The sequence below is a fragment of the Tachypleus tridentatus genome, chromosome 13, assembly GCF_004210375.1.
Source record: "Tachypleus tridentatus isolate NWPU-2018 chromosome 13, ASM421037v1, whole genome shotgun sequence".
NCBI lineage: Eukaryota > Metazoa > Arthropoda > Merostomata > Xiphosura > Limulidae > Tachypleus > Tachypleus tridentatus.
This window is the reverse complement of record NC_134837.1, coordinates 220,113,304-220,134,005: the sequence shown is the minus strand read 5'-3', so window position 1 is coordinate 220,134,005 and position 20,702 is coordinate 220,113,304. Positions and strand designations below refer to the sequence as shown.

General features: G+C 33.0%; 1 protein-coding gene across 5 annotated transcripts in view; it reads left to right on the top strand.

Annotated features, from left to right (window-relative positions):
- The first annotated feature begins 256 nt into the window (after positions 1-256).
- The window catches only part of LOC143236771 (uncharacterized), a 47,519-nt gene continuing 27,073 nt past the window's right edge, over positions 257-20,702 (top strand). For 2 of the 5 annotated variants that reach the window (XR_013019745.1, XR_013019747.1), the window contains exons 1-2: positions 271-455; positions 7,048-7,329. Coding sequence is in view for 1 of the 5 variants with exons in the window: in XM_076475318.1 (XP_076331433.1) it covers positions 444-455 (12 nt within the window). In the remaining 4 variants the exon portion in view is untranslated. Of the gene's footprint in view, positions 456-7,047; positions 7,330-7,841; positions 8,929-11,869; positions 12,079-20,702 lie in introns of those variants that run through there. The other 3 variants (XR_013019744.1, XR_013019746.1, XM_076475318.1) reach the window with 3 other exon arrangements.

Below are 20,702 nucleotides of genomic sequence, written 5' to 3'. Positions count from 1 at the left end.
TGGAGTTGGAACTTTCATGCAATGAAACAAATAATCCTGATTAATTCCAGTGACCGACGTGTGAGTTTCAGTGTGTGTTTTTTCTTCCTAAGTTCAAGGCTGTAATGAACCCAGTAACATATAAAACTCTCATGTTCCACGTCGATGAACATCTCTCATATAATTGTAATGCTTACGCAGCGACACGTTGAACAGAAAAACTTTGGTTACAAGCCAAAATCGCAAACAACACTATTTTTATCGTCTTATGCTGCTCAGAATGACATTTAAAGTTTAATTTGTATCACCTCGTTTATAGAGATCACGCAGTGAACGTGTATTAAATATTGTGGAAACACTAACTCTGCACTGTCACCTAATTGTAAAAGAGCGAAAATATTCACCATCCTATATATATGTCTATGAAGTAAGGGAGAAAGAAATCTGTAAAAGGATAAATTACCATGTGTTTGAAGGTTGGTATGATCTTTTCATTTCAAGGTGATAAAAATAAATTTTAATCGTATAAATTTTAGTTTCTGAAAACATAATTACGACATTTTTTTAAAAATTATTTTCGGTGAAGCTACTCAAGGACGATTTGTGCATAGGCTTCTAGAAACTTACTGACACACTAGAGGGAATAGAATTGGTCAGTAAGAAATCCACCGCCAACTCTTGTACTACGCATGTTTCATCAAATATTTGGATTTCATCGTCACTGTTACATAAGAATTATCTCTAAAGACAAAAATAAAAACCTGACGTCGTCTGGTTCTGTATCTCTTTATTTGATTATGTCTGATAGACGGAATGTCCCCAGTGCTTTGAGTGCTATGGTTTCAGTCATTTTAATTTTAAAAGAGTACCATTTATACTTTATATACCTGATACACGATAGTGTAAAACCCAAGCATAAGGTTACGTAACCTACTGTATGTTACAGCTACTAAACGTACACCTTTAGGACTACTGTTATTTTTAGGTATTATTTTATCCTTTTCCAATATTCTTCGAGAAAGGATTGCGATGTAAAAAAATTGAAAACCTTTTATTTATTCCGATGTGAGATGACTTTTTAAGTTAATTGCTATTACATTCGTACTTATGTAACTTTTATTCTATCATTTAGTTGAACTAAAGTTGAGTTTCTTTATGTCTGATGCTGGCTCTGATTCCACTGGAAACCCAATATAATAATGTTAATTTCACAAAGGGACAAAATGGTTGACACTTGGTGGCGTTGGTATTTATGTTCTGATAGTTATTGTTCATGGCTGTATGTAAATTAACTTGTCATTTTATGTAAATAACTTGATCAAATGTTTTATCCGTAGCCAATAACACTATGTAACACAAATTTTGTTCCTGGATAGTATGTGTTATTTTTTTAACTGCTTGTGTTGTAAAAGTACAGAAAATGGCCATTATTCCCTTCAACCTTTACTTTTGTGACTTGGATAAAGAAATTTAGAAAGTAACCTATTTTTTATGTAAAACGAACAAATTTGAACATTTTCATTTACATAAGGTCTGAATAAAACAACATATGAATCAAGATTTACATATATTTAAACTAAAATTATACAAAAATGAGCAAAAATGTTTAGAAGTGAGTAATTTTTTCGAGATTTGCGACTGTAATGTAAATCACTTTCAAGTATTAGCCTCCAAATATAGTCCCTCCTCATGTTTTCGTTATACGCTCCTTAGTAGCGGCGTTCAAAGTCCAGTATATCTTGGTGGAAGAGCTCGCCTTGCTCCTTTGAGTATGCTCCCATGTTCTCCTTGAAGTTATCAAGATGAGTGTTAAGGACATAGACTTTCAGGGACATCTTGCAGCCCATTTTGCCGAAGTTCTTTACCAGAGCCTCAACCAGTTTCACATAATTTTCGGCCTTATGATTGCCTAAGAAGCCCCGAACCACTGCGACAAAGCTGCTCCAAGCTTTTTTTCCCTAACCTATTGAGATACTTTTGGGAATTCTATGCACTCCAGGATCTTTATTTGTGGTTCAACGAAAACACTAGCTTTGACCTTTGCCTCACACAGTTTAGGGAATATGTCTCGAAGGTACTTGAAGGCTGCAGACTCCTTATTAAGAGCTGTGACAAATTGTTTCATAAGACCCAGTTTTATGTGCAATGGTGAGAACAACACATTCTGGAGGTCCACTAGTGGCTCACACTTGACATTGTGCCTCCCCTCAGAGAACTCGGTCCTTTGTGATCAGTGTTTCCTGTTGTAGTGCGCTACGGTGTCCCTGCTGTCCCAAAGGCAAAGATATGTGTGTGTATGTGTTTTCATACAGCAAAGTCACATCGGGCTATCTGCTGAGTCCACCGAGGGGAATCGAACCCCTAATTTTAGCGTTGTAAATCCGTAGACTTACCGCTGTACTATCGGAGGACAAAGGCAAAGATAACAGGGAAACTTGGTAAAGCCTCCTTGGAGGCATTTTGAAGTCTCTGATAACCTTCCAGACATACTCATAATACTTCAAGGCTTCTAGCAAGGTCTTGACGCTGTTGTATTCCTCTTTGAGGTGCACCGAATTTTAAAAGGTCTAAAATTTGTATAATATAAAATCTTACTATTCAAGCAAGCAAAATTGTCCGTTTCACCTTCTAGAGTTTTCTCGCAGTGCTCGCAGGTAAAATGAGGTGCCCAGGGTTTGTCTTGATCCACGACAGGCATGCCGAAGTATGTCTTGCAGGCTTCACACATTTTAGCAGATGCTGTCACAGAGTACTTTTTCGTTCTTGTCTTGATAAATTGGCCACATACATAGCAGAATGCGTCTGGAGAATGTTTGCAGCTTCTTGATGCCATCTCTGATAAAATCAGATAGGTCTATGTGTTCACTTAGGCAGCTAGAACTAAACTGAAGTGGTGAGTGGTGAGCACCTGTATATATATATTAATATCAAAAGTTCTAGAAAATTCTCTTAATTTCTACAACATTCTAGAAAGTTCTTGAAAATTCTTGTAAGTTCGAGAAAATTCTCTATCAGCTACTCAGCACTGAATCTACCTGGAATGTTCTGGAAAATGTGTAAATTTAAAAATTTCATTATCCAGGTCACAAAAGCAAAGTTTGAAAATAAAAATAGGTCTTTTCAATGTACTTTAGGCATAAGTAATAGGGAAATAACACTTTCTGCCCAGGAACAAGTAAAAGTAAAAATTTTGTTACATAGTGTAATTATCCCCTATTATTTGATTGTTTTTGAATTTCACCCAAAGCTAAACAAGGGCTATCTGCGCTAGACGTCCCTATTTTAGTAGTGTACGATTAGAGGGAAGATAGCTAGCCATTACCCCCACCGCCAATTATTGGGCTACTCTTTTATTAGCGAATAGTGGGATTGACCAAAACATTATCCCATATATCCTATGGGATGAAAGGGAGAGCATGTCTTGTGTGACGGGGATTCGAGTACGAGTCGAGTGTTGTAAACATCTGGCCGTATCGGGTCTGTCTAGCATTGAAGTGTTATTTCTTTCTCTGATAGCATTGGTGGACTCAGCAGGTAGCCCAATGTGGCTTTGCTATAAGAAAATACACACACACACACACACCGATAAAAATGTAAATATGCGTAGAACTGAAGACTGCTGTGCCAGAAGCTTCAGAAACTACGGACTGGTGTGTTTGTAATTAAGAAGCCACATTATGAGCTATCTGTATTCTGCCTACCACGGGTATCGGAACCTGGTTTCTAAAGTTGTAAGTCCGCTGGGGAACAAGAACAGGCTGGATATTGCTTCAAATACGGATAGAAGTGTTATAATTAATTAAAAGCATGTTAAGTGGGTGTCTGATTATTTTTCTCCATAATTAAGCACAAAGCGTTACAATAGGCTATCTGTGCTTTGCCCAACACGGATACCGAACCCGATTTTTAACGGTGAGAGTCCGTAGACATGGCGCTCTGCCATTAATGGGCAAGTGGGGTGTCATCAGATGTATTTTTGTGGTTAATTTATGAAATTAGGTTCTTTTATTTTCTTTGTGATTGTTCCTTGTTCTTGTGCTAAACTATGGTAATGAATTAGACGTTCTTGGAAGTTTAGATAGGGCCTGAATATTTAAATAAAACATTTTGTTTGGGGTAATTCTAGCATTAATATCCATTTTCTTTAAAACAAGCTAAAGGACTTATTTCATGGCGTAATTAAAGAATTGAAAAAGGGAAAGAAAGACACATTGTATTTTGAACTACCAAAGAAGTAAAGGTACATTTATACCTAGTTGGTCATCAATTTTATTTTAATAAGTTTATCTTGTTCTGTGTTGCAAGCTATAAACACTTAAAATTAAGAAGAATATGATCGCTACTCGTGAAATTCGAAATTTAGGTTGAAAAGTTAACAGTTTTAAAAAAAATATATAATAAATGTAGTAATGAGAGCACCAACAGTAAGGAAACAAGATAGGAATAGGTAGAATAACACTACAAAACTTGGTGATTTTTTGACAACCTGGAACCTCACAGTGGATGTGGCCATCATTCCTCTTATCCCTACTACGTATGTTTTTTCTAACTTGGTGCTTATTCCAACTAAATGAAAGGTGCATGTAGCTAAGTTTCTCTGTTGTGACCTTTGTTTCAGCAACCAAATACAGATTCGTGTGTGAAATCACATTACTTAACCTTAACAAAATGCATGATATTATAAAAGGTTGTCGCCAGCCTTCCACTACAGACGACTTTACCTTCTTGGGTAAACCGTGGAATGCCAACACCAATGTTTGGTGTTCTGCCACGAAAAGCCAAACCGGCCTGTTTTATGTTTTTCTTATGGACGTTCATCCATCTGTCTCCCCAGAGAATATTCAACAATCACTGGAAGCAGCCACCTCAGGTAGCCTGCATACCCTACACCGAATCCGTTCCAGAATTTCTGGCCTACCTATCCATTTCATGAAGGTGGTAACCTTTTCTAAACAAGTATCAGAATATCTTCTGACTCATGGCTCTTTCACTACAGAGCCAAACGTCTCCACTGAAGTTCTTCTCCACAACAAGTGGTCTTACACTCCTAAATTAGGAACAGCTGGCGCAGATAACCTTCGTATAGTTTTGCGCGAATATCAAAAACAAACAAAGAAACAATCCCATCTTTTTTCCTTACTTTTTGTGCTCCAAACCTTGCTTTCTAATTCTTTAAAATTATTATAACTAACAAGTTTTTTTTTGCATTTGTTTCGTAGCTCTTTTGTTATTAAGTCTCGAAATTTACTGGACTCTGGGCCTATTCTATACGTTTCTTTCATCTAGCCATTTTTCTTTCTTTTGGTAACAATCTTTTATCTCCCTTTGGAAAATAAAGATAATTTTGTGCCTTGGATGTTGTTGTTTTGAATTAAGCACAAAGCTACACAATGGGCTATCTGTGCTCTGCCCACCACAGGTATAGAAACCCGGGTTTTAGTGTTGCAAGTCCGCAGACATATGGTTGAGCCACTGGAGGGCTGTGCCTTGGATTTATTTAATGTGAGAAATTTTGACCAGGTTAAAAAAATGGGTTCGTGAACCACACGGGATTACTTCTGGTTAGTTGAACTATCTTGCATAACCGAGTTCCTAAGAACTATCGAGTACCTATGTAATAATAATTTCTGGCTTTTCACATTAATATCACATCTCTTTTAAGGTCTCTAAATTAAATTTTAATGTATAAAATGACCTTTATTACCAGCTCTACTCAAACATTTTAATTTCAAATGCATATTTAACCCAAAATTAGTCTGCTTCTCTTTCATATTTTACATAACTTCTTGCACTACCTTTAGTCCTATACTAAAACAGCCTTATATGCATTAAATATTAGTTAACTCTGAACAAAATAATGCAAGAGATGAGGCTGTACCTCGGAGAACATTGTAAACATTTCCCTCTCTTTATAAAAGTATATTTATTAAATATATCAATGAGGTTAGCTTACCAAACTGTGCAGGGCCGTACCGCCAATCAGTGCTATAGATTACGTGAGTTGTTCGTGGAATAGTAAGGCCCCATTATGACTTTTTCCAAACACATAAAATGCACCATAAGAGTAAACTCGGAGAAGTAGACCAAATTACATTACTCCTAATTGTAGAACAGGCCGAGAAAGCCATAATGGAAGAATAAGAAATAGATTCAAGTATTTGTCCTTTGGCATCGCCAACTTGAACTTGTGAAAAACGATGGATCTACAACAGTGTGTGTGTGTGTGGACTATTGGATGATGAAGCCACAAAAAAAAAAAGGTGCTTACCTACTGTCGAGGCATAACTCTGCTTTCAGTACGTTATTTGGGTCGCTATACTGTTTACAGTGGATATCTTCAAATAAAAGTTGACGAAGCAAAAAGAGAAAACACAGCCTTTATTGCAGAACAAAATTGCGGACAATTTGTTTTGTTATCATTTGGATTATGTAAACTATCTCTTAATGTCGTTTTCATCTACTTGCACGATATATTTATGTCTCACAAGAGGTTTCATATTCATATGTTTGTGATATCACTGGATCAATTCAGGATATTACTGGATCAGTTCAGGAAGGAAGTAAATGCAGAAAAAGTGTATCAAAACAAACGCATGTGATTTTCAGATGACAATTATTTAGATTGATCCAGCAACAGTAGATGTCGTTTAATATGAGATCAAACAGAAAAAAAACAAAAATTGGGAAGAAAGAATGAGAATGAACAACACCTGAAAAACAAACTACTTTCTTAGATAGTCTATTTTTGCTGTATATTGTACCCTTTCTATATTCAAACAAATTGTGCAAAATTGTACTATACATATAAACTACGAAAAATAAATTCATTAAGAGTGGTTAATTTATGAAAAAACAACAACATCGTTTTAAGTTTAGTGTTGCTAGATAATATACTTTTCAATCATAATACCTATGAGCCATTAAAAATAGTTTTGTCGTTGTTTTTATATCTTAAACGTGCAAATTTTAAATATTACAATTACAAAACATAATTTGTTATAACAATAAGCTAGAAATAAGCTATAAAAAAATGTAAAAACAATGAAAAGAATTCTACATTTTTCCCAGTTTTGATGAATGGCACAGGACCTTATCAAAACGTTCCACATGGCTCTGCCAGTAACCCTTATAGATAAGAGATGGCATACTCTCAAGAGCATCATGCCTCTTAATCCCATCCTCCTGGCCTTCTGGATCTGTCCAACAAAGAAAACCGTGACAGTGCATTTGAACTGTACAAAAAATCGGATTCGTCCTCGCCCACGGGGACTCAACATTTAAATCTTTTACCACTGTGAAGCCACAAAGCCACTGTGAATTTAATCAACTTCAGGATGAGTTAATTTACAGGTAGTTTTTGAATTAACACATTCAGTTTGATACAGTTGTATCAAAAGTTAATCTTTCCACTGTGTTTCTCAAATTAAATGTTGTGTCCAACTTTTCTAGAAGGTAGATAGTTATCATAATTGTTGGTTTAAATGTAGATAATTAATTCAAATATTATCATGTTTAATATTTCTACATTAATTGTTAATAGTTAACAACAGTTTAAGGTGAGAATGATTGATCTTTTTTGTTTGTGTATTAATAGTTATATTATGTTGATGACAAGTTGATATCTGCATGTTGGAAAATGTACATTGTCATTATAAAATGCTCTGCTTGTCTTCAAACTAATTTCCTGAGAATCGGGAAGCTTGTGCACTGATTAGTTACATTAAATATTTTTGTTTGATTCCATAAACTTAACAAAAATAACTGTTTCAATCAAACCCAAATTTCTACATTAAATCTAAGTAGATAAACTTTATCTGTTTATGTTTTATCATGAGACCATTGTCTTCTGATTTTATGGATAGCAATCGTAGAGTTGTTGCCACAGCAAGAGGAATTTTTAATCACATTGGAAAAACTTTAATGTCGGAGGAGACTGGCATTTACATTGTCATTCAACCAGGAGCATTACCTGAATGAAATGACCAGGAAAGTTACTTTAAAGTTTGCCAGGACACGAGTATGCTACATTTTTCCAATTTTAGACTAGGGTCTAAAAATGAAAATTTGCTATAAATATAAGAGGACGTTGTTGATACTTATTTGCAAAAGTTATTGTTAAAAATATTATGACAATGTGATAGTATAAAATTACCAATAATACATATTACGAATACCGTTACGTAAATTATGCATTTATAGAAAAATAAATATTTTGAGCGAAAATATATGGAATTGACAAAAATAAAAATAATACATAAAACAATAGAACAGATGCCCAATAATTATAAATTCCCAAAGAAAAAAAAAAGAAATGTTTAAGATCCAAAACATTATAGTAATATTTCAAATAAAATAAGACAACTATTTAATGCTAAAAATATATTAAGTCAGTATTGAAGAAGTGGGTAGTTGAAAATAATAAACCCGAGAACCTGTTTGTAGTATATACATTAATTTATATCTTATAATAAAATTTTGTGAATATTTAGAATACAAAATACTATGTTGCAAATAATAATAATGTGTACTTAAAAGTATATTCAATACTTGTTTAGGTATTATTCTTAATGTATCTATATAATCAAAACAGTGAATTGTGTGTATGCATGGGAAGCTTTCTAAAATTCATTAAACTATTCAAAATTAAATTATGACTGAAAAATTATGGATGACGTCACCATGTGAATGTAGATATTACTATGCAGTACAAGGGGAAAGATATTTCAAGAATGAATGTGTTATCTTTCAGAGTCCTATTTCAGAGAGCAGTTTTTACGTGTTAATTCTGTGTATGCGAATGTCTTCATTTGTTTATATACAATTAGACTTTACAGGATCGGTACTGTCACCCAGTTGAGTTTTAATACTTGTCCCTGATACCCAGCTTTTTAAAGCGTCGTTAGACCTGTTGAATCTCACGAGATAAGTCAATTGGTTTGTCATTTTTGACCAAACCATAAGCTCAGAGTGTCTTTTACACTATACTTGTTTGGTTGGCATCGCATGTTATAGAATAGGTATACTCCACTTAGGTTTAACCTTTTAGTTACTAAGATGCCTTTGTCTTTGAATTTTATTAACTTTAGGCACTCAAATACTAAATACAACAACCAAAACAATGTTTCGTGAGTAAAGCACGAGTTTTCTCCTTACTTTATTTGTTAAAAACCAATTGTTTTTTAGATTCGCAGCTACGTATCGTGTAAAATCAAAATCCAGATTTAGATATTTTAAGTCTTTAAAGTTACCGTAGACCCGCTAGAGGACGTTATTTACAACATTTATTATAATTAGGCTTTACTTCATAAAGCAAACATGATCCAAACTCGAATAAGTATTACATATTATAAAACGATTTTTCATCTTTAATAAAATTTATTTTCAATGCCAAAACAACAACAAAGAATAAAACATTGAACTATGGAGTCTTTTTACAAGTGACTGTATGCTATGCTATTCGATTAAGAATAATAGTGAAGATGATGTTTCTGACTGGTTGCAGTTTGAATTAGTAAATTTCTCCTTGAAGCTTGCATCTTTGACCTCGCCTTTTTAACCCCTGTACCTCAGAAGGAATCGTTCAGTTTGAAAGTACCAAATACATAATCCAGATGGTTGTAGATTGATCTTAGCTCAGGGTTAAAATCTCACGTAAGACAAAACAAAAAACTACTGGAACAATATAAAGAGAGTTGTCTACAGAAAAATAGACAAAGCAATTAATTGCAGTATGTTTGTTTTTAGAAATCTGTACAAAGATACGCGAGGACTGTCTGCCCATGCCTTTCCTAATTTTGCATTGTAAGACTAGAGGGAAGACAGCTAGTCATTTATCACCCACTTCCAACTCTTAGGCTACTCTTTTATCAACAAATAGTGGAATTTTCCGTTACATTATAACGCCCCCACGGTTGAAAGATGTGACAGGGATTCCAGTTCGCGACTATGATACTATGAATCGAGCGCCCTAACCACCTGCTCATCCTCATATAGATATTTTGTGTGTTTGTTTTCGGATATTTGTTCAAAAAATACTCAAGGAATATCTTCACCAACCGTCACTAATTTTGAGCTTATAGACTAGAGGAAAAACTACCATTCAACAATAGCCACCCCGAATTCTAGCACTAAATTTTGTACAACCGAATAGTGGGATTTGACTGTCATTCGTATAAAACACCCACTGCTCCAGAAATCGGAGTGAAATTATTATTATAATTTTTTTTCGGTAGCAGAACACAAACGATGTACATTCGGATCCGCTAACCACTGAGATACGCGATGTGATGTATAGAATGTGAAGTATTAATTTTGAAGTACTTGAAATACTAGCTTTTACAGATAGTGAGTCGATCGGTTATTAGCAATTACAGCATGACCACTACTCGTACAATCATAGAACTGATGTTGAAAATAAGATGACGTTTATTTGCTGTTTTCATAAGCTAATCTTCTCTATTATTTTTATATAGAATTTACAAGATGCTACTCTGTAGCTTCAATTAACCTGTTTCTTAAACATTGCGCTTGAAAGTAAATGTTACCATGAGAGAACAAGGGTTATGATATGATACACATGCACAGACACATCTGAGAGCTCTTCTTTAACTTTGGCATCTTGTATCTGAACTCTGAACTAGGTCTCAGTGTTCATGCACGTGTTTTGCATCTGATATATTTTTTACTCGTTATCGTTAGAGAAACCAAAGAATAAAATTAGTTAGAGCTATGTAACGTTGCACATACCCTCCAGTGGTAAGTCTGAGAACTTATTATGCTAAAAATCGGGTTTCGATACTCACGGGGAGCAAAGCATAGATATTTCACTGTGTAGCTTTGCGCTTAACATCAAACAAAGAAACAAAAGTTTCATGCGAAATAAATATCGCAAGAACTTAACTTTTCAGCCCAACCTGTTTAAAAGCATGATGGGAAATCCATCAATACAAGTTAAATAAACTTTAATTACAATAAATAATAACTGAATACTAAGAAATCATTACGTCCTTATCCAAGTTGTTAACCCACAAGAATATATTTTATTCTATTTTAACGTCTCAGTAATAGTAACAGTAAAGAAAGAAAGAGAAAACCCTCATTATTACCTCCTCGATGACGTTGAAGAGGAGATAAAAACATTCTTACAGTAGAGACATCGTGGTTAATGAGATAGCAGGATGTACAGTTGACATTTATAAATGATAATATGCTAGGGTCATTTCCGGATTAACGTATTGTAGTTGGCATACATTCATGGACAGAGGCTGTCAGTGATTAAAAGTTTAAAAGTAGCCTCGAAATGGACAAAAAGTTGAAGGCAGTTATTCACACAATGTAAGTAAAAACAAACAAACAATAAACGTAAGTAACTTAGGTACATTAAACAGTTAAAATAACATAAGAATATCACAACCATAATTCTTTTTTTAATTTGTTTGCTTTGCCATAGTTCGCACCAAGAAACAGCACACAGTAAACTACGGTATACAAGCTGATTATCGGTTCAATAAATGCAATGCTGTATGCATAATGTTCGTAATTTTAAAAACTTTAGTGCAAGTGTTTTCAAAGTTTTTCAGATTTCTCATTCCAAGTTAAAACAACTTCATTCGTATCATATTTTATGATTAGGGAGGTGTATTTGATAAGTCGTGGAATCTTTCTCCGGAAAATGGGTCTAATATATTTTGGTGTGAGAACTGGATACCTTATATAGTTTTTATATAGTTAATTGGCTATAACAATTGTTTTTATTGTAGCTCTTATTTCATTATACGAACTGGATTGCTGTACATGGGGAGTTTCTGTATTTTCAATTTACCTCAAGTAGAAGTCTTATGTTCAAATATTAGTTAACTTGTGATTTTTTATAATTTTCTTTTATTGGTAGGTAGTAACTTCTAAAGCAAGCTCTTTCAATATTTGTGAACATTGGATTCCAGCATCTCCATGTCAAAGAGGCTGAGTGGTTACAGTGCACGTGGCTGTATCGTTTTCATACCTGATTTGAGTTAGGATTTTTTATGTTTTTAAATTATCATATTTACATCATTTTTTTTCTATATCGTTATAGATTAAATCAAAGACTTAATATAGTGGTTAACATTCGAATTAAAAAATGACTTGTTCACTGTATTAAAACATCATAGCTTTTCATTTCCATTGTTAATTTCTAAAATCATCTATGAAATTGATTCTAAACTAAAATTCTGAATACGATTAAAAATAGTTCAAAACAGTGCAAAAAAGAAAACGTCATCCGTTAGCAAGAAAAGGTCAGTGAATGTCAAGACAACCTCAAGAAATCTTAGCTAATATTAGGATAACTGAAGCAGAGGAAACAGAATTGGCATGGTCAAATATGCCTCATGAAGAAGCAACACGAAGAAGATAAACTGATGATGAACGACATGTAAACGGGTTCTATCCTATCATCACTTCTTTCCTGTGCATTGAACAAGTACATAAGCAAGCTATAATTAAAAACCATTTGATATTTTCTCACTCAACTTACCATTTAATTCAAATCTTTTTGTAAAGCAGCACCCTCTTCCTTAGGGCCAACAACAACCAAAACCTTAATGTCATCAGCAAACATAAATAATTCATTGCCATTTTTTCACATAAGTCAATGTTGTATAGGCCAAATAAGGAAAGATCCAAACATTAACCCGTGAGGCATTAATTCAGTTTGACTGGATTCTATTTATGACCAATCTGTGTTTTGTTTCTACCCAATCAGTGTTGTATTCACTGGATCTACTTATCCCCCACACCCACAGAAATATTTTAAAATAAGCCTTTCAGGTGTCACCTTGTCAAATATTCTGTGAAATGAAGACCTATATCCTTATTTACATAACAGTAAACTCTTCAACGAATGTCAAAAGAAAAGTAAAACAAGAATTTTCTTCAGTGAAATATGCTGACCATTGAATTAAATTTTAAATTCATCTTTTTTTCCTTCAGCATTTCAAAGTCTGTTCCCAACACTAAATAACACAGATGATCCTATACTTGTTGGATAGTTTTTATCACTTCCATTGAAAGAAGGGGTAATGTTAAGAAACCTCCAGTAGTGTGGCACTTTCCTACTATTCAAGAGCTTAAAAGCATTAGTAGCAAGTGGCTATCACATCGAGTAAGTAACCCCTTAAAAACGCTTGGGTAAATGTTATCTAACCTATGAACCTTATTATTATTTACACTTTTGAAGCATTTCTTAAAACGCTCACAATTAATCATCTTATTCGGTTTTATTTCAAACTAATAACTGTTCAGGGTAAAGAATAGTACTTGCAATTTTATTATAAAAATTAAAGTGAAAGTAAAATTTAATAACCAAGTCATCACATACTGATTAAGTACAGTGTAAGTAAGAGATTTTTTGTGTCATTAATCACATGACTTACACTCCCGCCATCTCATTTTCCTTACTCGTAATGTATTTAAAGAAAACCTACTATTAAATTTCATACTTTTAGCCAGCCTTTTTCGATATACATTTTTACTTGCTAATCTTCTGTTTGGCCAATTTATTGATCTTCTATAATTCTCTAAATATCGGATCACAACGTTCATCAGTTAAAGTATTCATAAACTTATAGTGTATTTCTTTAGTTTCATCATCATATCCTTTATGAGACAGCCTTATGTTCTTCACTAGCAGCTATCTTTTTTTTCTACAAGATATTTATCTATTTCGAATTTCTAAAAGCTTATTTTTAAAGTTTTCCACATTTCATCACCGTCTCCGAGTAATTCACTTACCTATTTCACAATACAAAGTTCTTGTCTCATCCTTTCAGAACCAAAATATGAGTGAGAAATGAACATTTTCACCTGGACGTTCTCGAAACTTTGCTCTATGAAACATATCTGTATTAGATATTAGCAATAAATCTAAAAAATTTTGTTCTTTGTAGGTTCCATAACCTGATAGTGAATAAACCCACCATGCATAATTTTTAAAACTTCTGAGTTATTTGCAAAAATTCCCCAAAGTTACGACTTTATTAACAGTTATCTCGTATTTACTAAGAAATAAACATCCATGGGAAATAATTACAAAGTCTATCTTTACCAAGAATGAGGTTCACTTCTTGATTATCTACAATAATGTAATGTATGTTTATATTTAACAATAACTTTACAGTGACTAAAAAATGTGTAATTTTCATTAATTATCTTGTTTTAAACTAAAGTAAATCAACTATTTCCAAAAATTCACGGTAAAAAATAACAAGTTAGCATCACCACCTTGTATGGTAATAGAAATTAAAGTTTAAGTTAAATATGCAAGTATGTTTTATTATTTTACATGTTTTCTATTAACAAATCTTTGCTACACAGGTTTTATTGCCCAACCTATTTTGTATGTAAATATATTAAAGTACTATTTATTAATACACGTGTTCTGAAACATTTGATCGATAAAGTTTTAGAATTAATCTAGAATATATAAAAAATATTTAAGAAAAAAACAAATAAAATAACTAAGCATTAGATTCGTATACAACTTTTTATTCACTTATCTTTAAGCTTAATACAATTCACCTGAATAGTACTAGGATCTTTAAACTAAGTAATGCCTTGTAGTGTGTTTTAATATAACGTTAATATTTATTAACAAGTAAAATAACTATATTGTTATCCCTATTAAACTATTTTATTTATTTCACGTATCTTCGTTACTACAACATTATAATAAAAAGTTACAGAGTATTAATAATAAAACAACTCACTATTATTTAAAATGTTCTAAGATTACAACTATAATTCAATTTCTATTAGAACTACGTTGATATAAAAATGAGTCATGTTAAATCTTATATTTTTATTATTCCACTCCAATTTTAGTGTCACTCTTTGTATATTGAGGTTTCAGGTTACATGAAGATAGCGTAAGAAGGTCGAAACGATGTCCTGTACTTTATTTTAATTAAAGTTTTAATACCCATATCAGCCGTCTTGAGATTACATTTTTACTTCAAGTGAGTTTCTCGTCATCACGGGCATACGATTTGTCTCTGCTATCGACATAAGACTTTTTAAGCGATCGACAAAAGTGATATCTAGAAAGATGACAGAAAAGATACCAAACATTTGCTTAGTGAACAAAACTTTGAACATCACGCTATTGAACATGGAAAAGACACAAAAGAATTTTACAGTGATGTAAAAACAGAAGGAATGCAAGATGTTTTTCCATCTGGCGTAGATAGTGTAATGACCGGAAATACCATCGTAATTTGTTCTTTCATAAATAGTGTGGAATGTATCTTTATTCACGTGCATTTGTATATTTTTATAAACTTTTGTACATATGTTCTACATATAGTTTCCACATCTTGTAAACGGAATGTAGAAAGGTTGTATAACTGTACTGCAAGTAAATATTAAACACAATAACTTCTATTCCATGGGTTTCTATTGGCTTGTCTATGTTTCGGTGTTATGCTATTCTGTAATGGGGTCGCAGACACCAAGACTTATACAGGTATGAGCTGGGCACCTATCCATTTTTGCTCTCCCACCAATAGGTGCTAAAGCGTTATCTTAAAGTGGATTTAGGCAATGCATTCGTATTTGTATTGCCTTTTGTGCCATATTACAGGACGTTTCGGATTTTGTGTCGAATCGTTCATCAGCTTTTCAAGGCAATTGCTTTTATGTAATTTTGTTAGTTCATACTTCACATTCACAGGACGTTTCGCGATCTGTCCGAGTTTTTCATTAGGTCTTCTTAAACCTATTACTGTTATATACTTTTATTATCGCTTGTTTTTCCTTCAGATTACTTTTCACTTTGTGGCCCGAGTCTTTCATCAATCTGTCTTAAGACAAATGATTTTTACATAATTTTATTATCTTTTGTTTTACTTTGAGACGACGTTTCTATTTCGAGTCCTTCATCGAGTTGTCTAATAGCCAAACACGCACACGGAAAGAAAAAAAATATGTAAAACCACAATCCCCACAAATTCAAGACGAATAGATGTCTTGAGTTCCGAAAAGATATACAATAACTCTTGACAGAAGTTTTGAAAACTGTGATCATCTTAGAATTTCTTTAGCAACAACAACAAAAAGAAAAAAAATGTTAGGATTTGTAATGGCCTTTGATAGTCTGAGTATGACTATTATAAAAATATGTGTCTATATTTTTGAGACTACACCTATATGTTGAAGGAATGCTTAAAGTATATGCAATCACAGAAAAATGCTTATTAATGCAAATGTGTTTTTTTTTACTTTAACGACATTTTTATTTTTTTACTGATTGCATATGTGGAACATGTATTTCAGAATCGGTCATATTGAAATTCTAGTTTTATATCTGACAGTTTGGTAACGGTAAAAGGGCTAGTTGTAACTCCATGAATCACTATTTTATTTCTTATGTTATTCTATAATTTTAAGAGTTTCATATCGTTACTTCAGTCCATAGTTCGAGCTAAGTTTCTAGAGGTGTTCTTGTGAGAAATGCTTATTAAAAAAGGTGATTGTAAATATTCTCAGCAGACGTAAGAGTAGACCACCAATAGGTGGCACTACTTGTTTGTTGTTTCCCACGAAGCTAAACAAGGGTCTTTTCGTATTCTATCCAGTACGAGGAATTAAACCAGGATTTTAGCATTGCAAATATATAAATTCACCGGTTATTCACAGAAGGAGAACATTATTTTTGATTGAATTAGTATCAGAAATATATCAATAAGGAAATTAACTTGTGATTTATATCATCCAAAGCTTAACATTTCATAGATAACGTAAAAAGCTAAAAAAGTGATGGTTAGTCATGTGACTAATATAACAAATATGAGTTAGGATGAATTTTATAGAAGCAATATAAGAAAAGTCAATTAAAGCTCTGAGTATGCGCGAGCAAATATATATGTATCCCACGTGTTTCATCAAACTGCCTCAAAGTGCGTTACCTAGAGAAGGAAAAATCGTAGGTGATTTGATGACCTGATAATACTGAAAAGTATAGTTATTTATTTACTAACAGTGTCACAATTACAAACACCTCTTATTAAAGAAGCATTATTAATAAACCTGGCGTGCATGTAACTGAAACGTAATTAATAAGTTAGTAAACTACGTTATTCTTCATGGTAGAGAAAACACTGAAATAATTTTATAGCACTTGAGTTCAATTAAAGTATCACGGCGTAAATAAGCATTTGGGCCTTAATGTAAAAACACGAAAGATACTTGTCTTGTTCTATTGTAAAAAATCGTGTATAAAAAAATAGTGTATTGTGAATTTAAACAGTGTGATTCTTTCGTACAAAATGTAGGTGGCCGCGCACATGGCGTTGTTTTCCTGCCCTTTTATCACAAATTAAAAAAAAAAATCTACTTTGTAATTTCGGATGTAGATGTATGATAAAGGTGACTTTCCAGTCACAGTATTAGGTGTGACAAGAACAACCTAAGAATTAATGACGTGTTTGTTGATTAACTGCGTTTCTTCTAGTCGGTCTGTTCAATGTTAGGGACAGTTAACATAAATACCCTTTTGTATCTTCACGTTAATATCTGAAATAAACGAATAAAAAGTAATATAGAACAGCAAAATATTTAATTGCTAATTATACAAAAAATGTTACTACAAGATAATATTTTGTTATTCTTCTTTCCATTTTTTTTTTCGCCAATTCTTCCATTCTTACAGAATGCAAAGTACGACACAAAGGTCTCTATTGACATTTGAACACGCCAAGGTGAGAATACTTATCATTCTTTAGAATTCTCATATTCTTGTATCAAGGACATGTCGTAAGGTTTCTGCTTGAATAAAAATACTAATCAAATTTAGGGTATAAAATAACTGCCATGGTATCCCATACAATGTTTTAACTATATCGAAAGAAGCAAGCAAGAAGACAGCATAGTACTGGTATATGCTAGAATAAATCAATTTAATGGCTTTCCACCAGAAAAAAACAACAAAAAAAACGTTAGCAAAAACAGTGCTTATTAAATTAAGCTTAAAAAGCGTAGACAATTACACTATGTAACACAAATTTTGTTCCTGGATAGCATGTATTATTTCTTAATTTCTTATGTTGTAAAAGTACAGAAAATAGCCATTATTCCCTTCAAACTTTACTTTTGTGACCTGGATAATGAAATTTAGAAATTAACCTATTTTCTATGTAAAAATGGGTAAATTTGCACATTTTCATTTACATAACGTCTGAATAAAACAACATATGAATCAAGATTTACATGTATTTACACTAAAGTTATACGAAAGTGAACAAAAATGTTTAGAAGTGAGTAGTTTTTCGAGATTTGTGACTGTAATGTAAATCACTTTCACGTATTGGCCCCCAAATATAGTCTCCCATCATGTTTTCGTTATACGCTCCGAGGTCACAAAAGCAAAGTTTGAAGAGTAAAATAGGTCTTTTGCATTTACTTTAGGCATAAGCAACTGGGAAATAACACTTTATGCCAGGAACAAGAAAAAAATAAGAATTTTGTTACATAGTGTTATCAGTAAAACAGAGAGTTCGCATAAAACATTTTTGTAATGCTGGTTAGACTCATTGGCAACTTTCTGTAGAATTAAAATGGTCCCCAAACACTATTAAGTACACCCTAGATCATGAGACTGAAATGATTAAATATGAAAATAGGAAAGGAAGAGGCAGAATACCTAAATGCAATGACAATGATGTTAGGTATTTTCGTTTATGCAGCCTTCGGGACAGAAGGAAGACTACAACTGATCTCAAGCATGAGATAAATGGCCATGTACCAAATGACAGAAAATTGTCCAGATATACAGTAGAACAAAGACTCAATAATAATAGAATATTTTGTTGTGTAGCAGTTAAAAATATTCATATCAATTTTCAAATACTATCATTTGCTAAAAAGTACAAATACTTGACTATTGCTGTTTGGAAAAGTGTTATGGACAAATGAGTCTAAATTTGAAATATTTGATTCAAAGTGTATGCTGTACGTCCGGCAGAAGAAAGAGGAAAGTAATCCTTACCTCAGTGCATAGTACCTACCATGCAACATACGGAAGACAGTGTGAAGGTTTGGGGGTGTTTTTCTGCTGAGGCGAGAGGAGGTATTTGCAAAACAGATGGAAGAGCGGACCAGCACAAGTACCATCAGATACTGATCCGTTATGATATACCAGTGGTTTAGGTATTATTGGTTAAAGGATTCTACTGTCAAGAAGATAATGATCCCAAACACTTATCCAATCTATGCAGAAATTACTTAGCTAAGAAAGAAATTGTTGGATCAATTCAAACGATACAATGATACGCCCTTTCAGCCGTGGGGAATTTATAATGTGATGGTAAGTTCCACTATTCGTTGGTAAAAGAGTATCCCAAGAGGTGGGGTGGGTGGTGATGGATAGCTGCCTTCCTTCTAGTCTTACACTGCTAAATTAGGGACAGATAGCCCTCGAGTAGCTTTGTGCGAAATTCAAAAACAAAAAAAATACAAACAGTTTAGGATATTTTTGTATATTTAGATTGTTGATTTTAGTGATGAACTTCCTCTGCTAGAGATTTATTAATTTGATATTTGTGTTTTATCATAATATTTTATTAAGGTCGTAATTTTATAAAAAAAATATACCATAATGTTTCGTGTAATATTTAGTGTCCAAGATGTTTTGTTTTCTATTTATTTTTAGAATGAATATAAAACCCAAATGATTCATACATTTGAAAAGTTTTTAGTTCTTCTTGGTCAATTTCTTTTATAATATTCCGACAAACACTTATGACAAATAGTTCTGATGACGTGCAAAATGTTTCAGGTATTCATCCACTCTGGTAAAAATAACTTCATGTTGGCGAGCGCATACAATTCAAAGCATTGACTCCAAATCACCAAATGTGGATAAAGGTCATCGTGGTTTTTCGAAATTTGTAGTGCATAATGGAGGAATTTACACATTTTAATTTAAAAAAGTTAGACAAGAAATGACCTTTACACTCTAGACAGGTAAAAGAAAACTTTTATTTTAACCAACATTTCACCTTTGCGGCTTCTTAAGAACTTGTACATAATGAGTTGATATTTCTTTGCTGTTATACAATTTTCAAGTTACATTAGTTTATTATTATTATATTTCATGATGCCTTATTCTGTACTTCCGTTGTTTGTGGAACATTTTATCGTAGTAAGACCAATAATAATTTTAACCAATCTTTCTTTACCGACTTTATACATGTTTTTGGTGTTTCATGGCAATCCGACCTAATCATCATCGTAACCAGAGCCAATTATCGAGGCCAAACCTATTTTCAAGTTAGAACTTTCGGTTGTATGTGTGTGTGTGTGTGTGTGTGTGCAGAATCAATGCAGGAAGTTAAAAACGCAACCAAAGCTATGACCTCATAGGTATTTATGACTCTACACCTTATTAGTCGTGATAGTGAGAGAAAGGTGTTCGAAATGCTGTTACGTTATTCTTACAGAAAACTTTTATGAGGCTACTAAGTACATTTTTTTCAAGACTATTATCATTGTTATTAGTGTCGTCACACAAACAACTTAACTAACCGTCTAACCAGTTGTCGACTAAGATACCGTTCAGGTTGAAAACACCGTAAGAAGTTCCACGACCAGTGGGGTCTATACAAATACCTTTTAAAGTTGATTAAGTAACGTTAAACGATTAGAACTAACAAGTTATTGTTTCTACTCGTATTGAACGAATAGGTATAGTG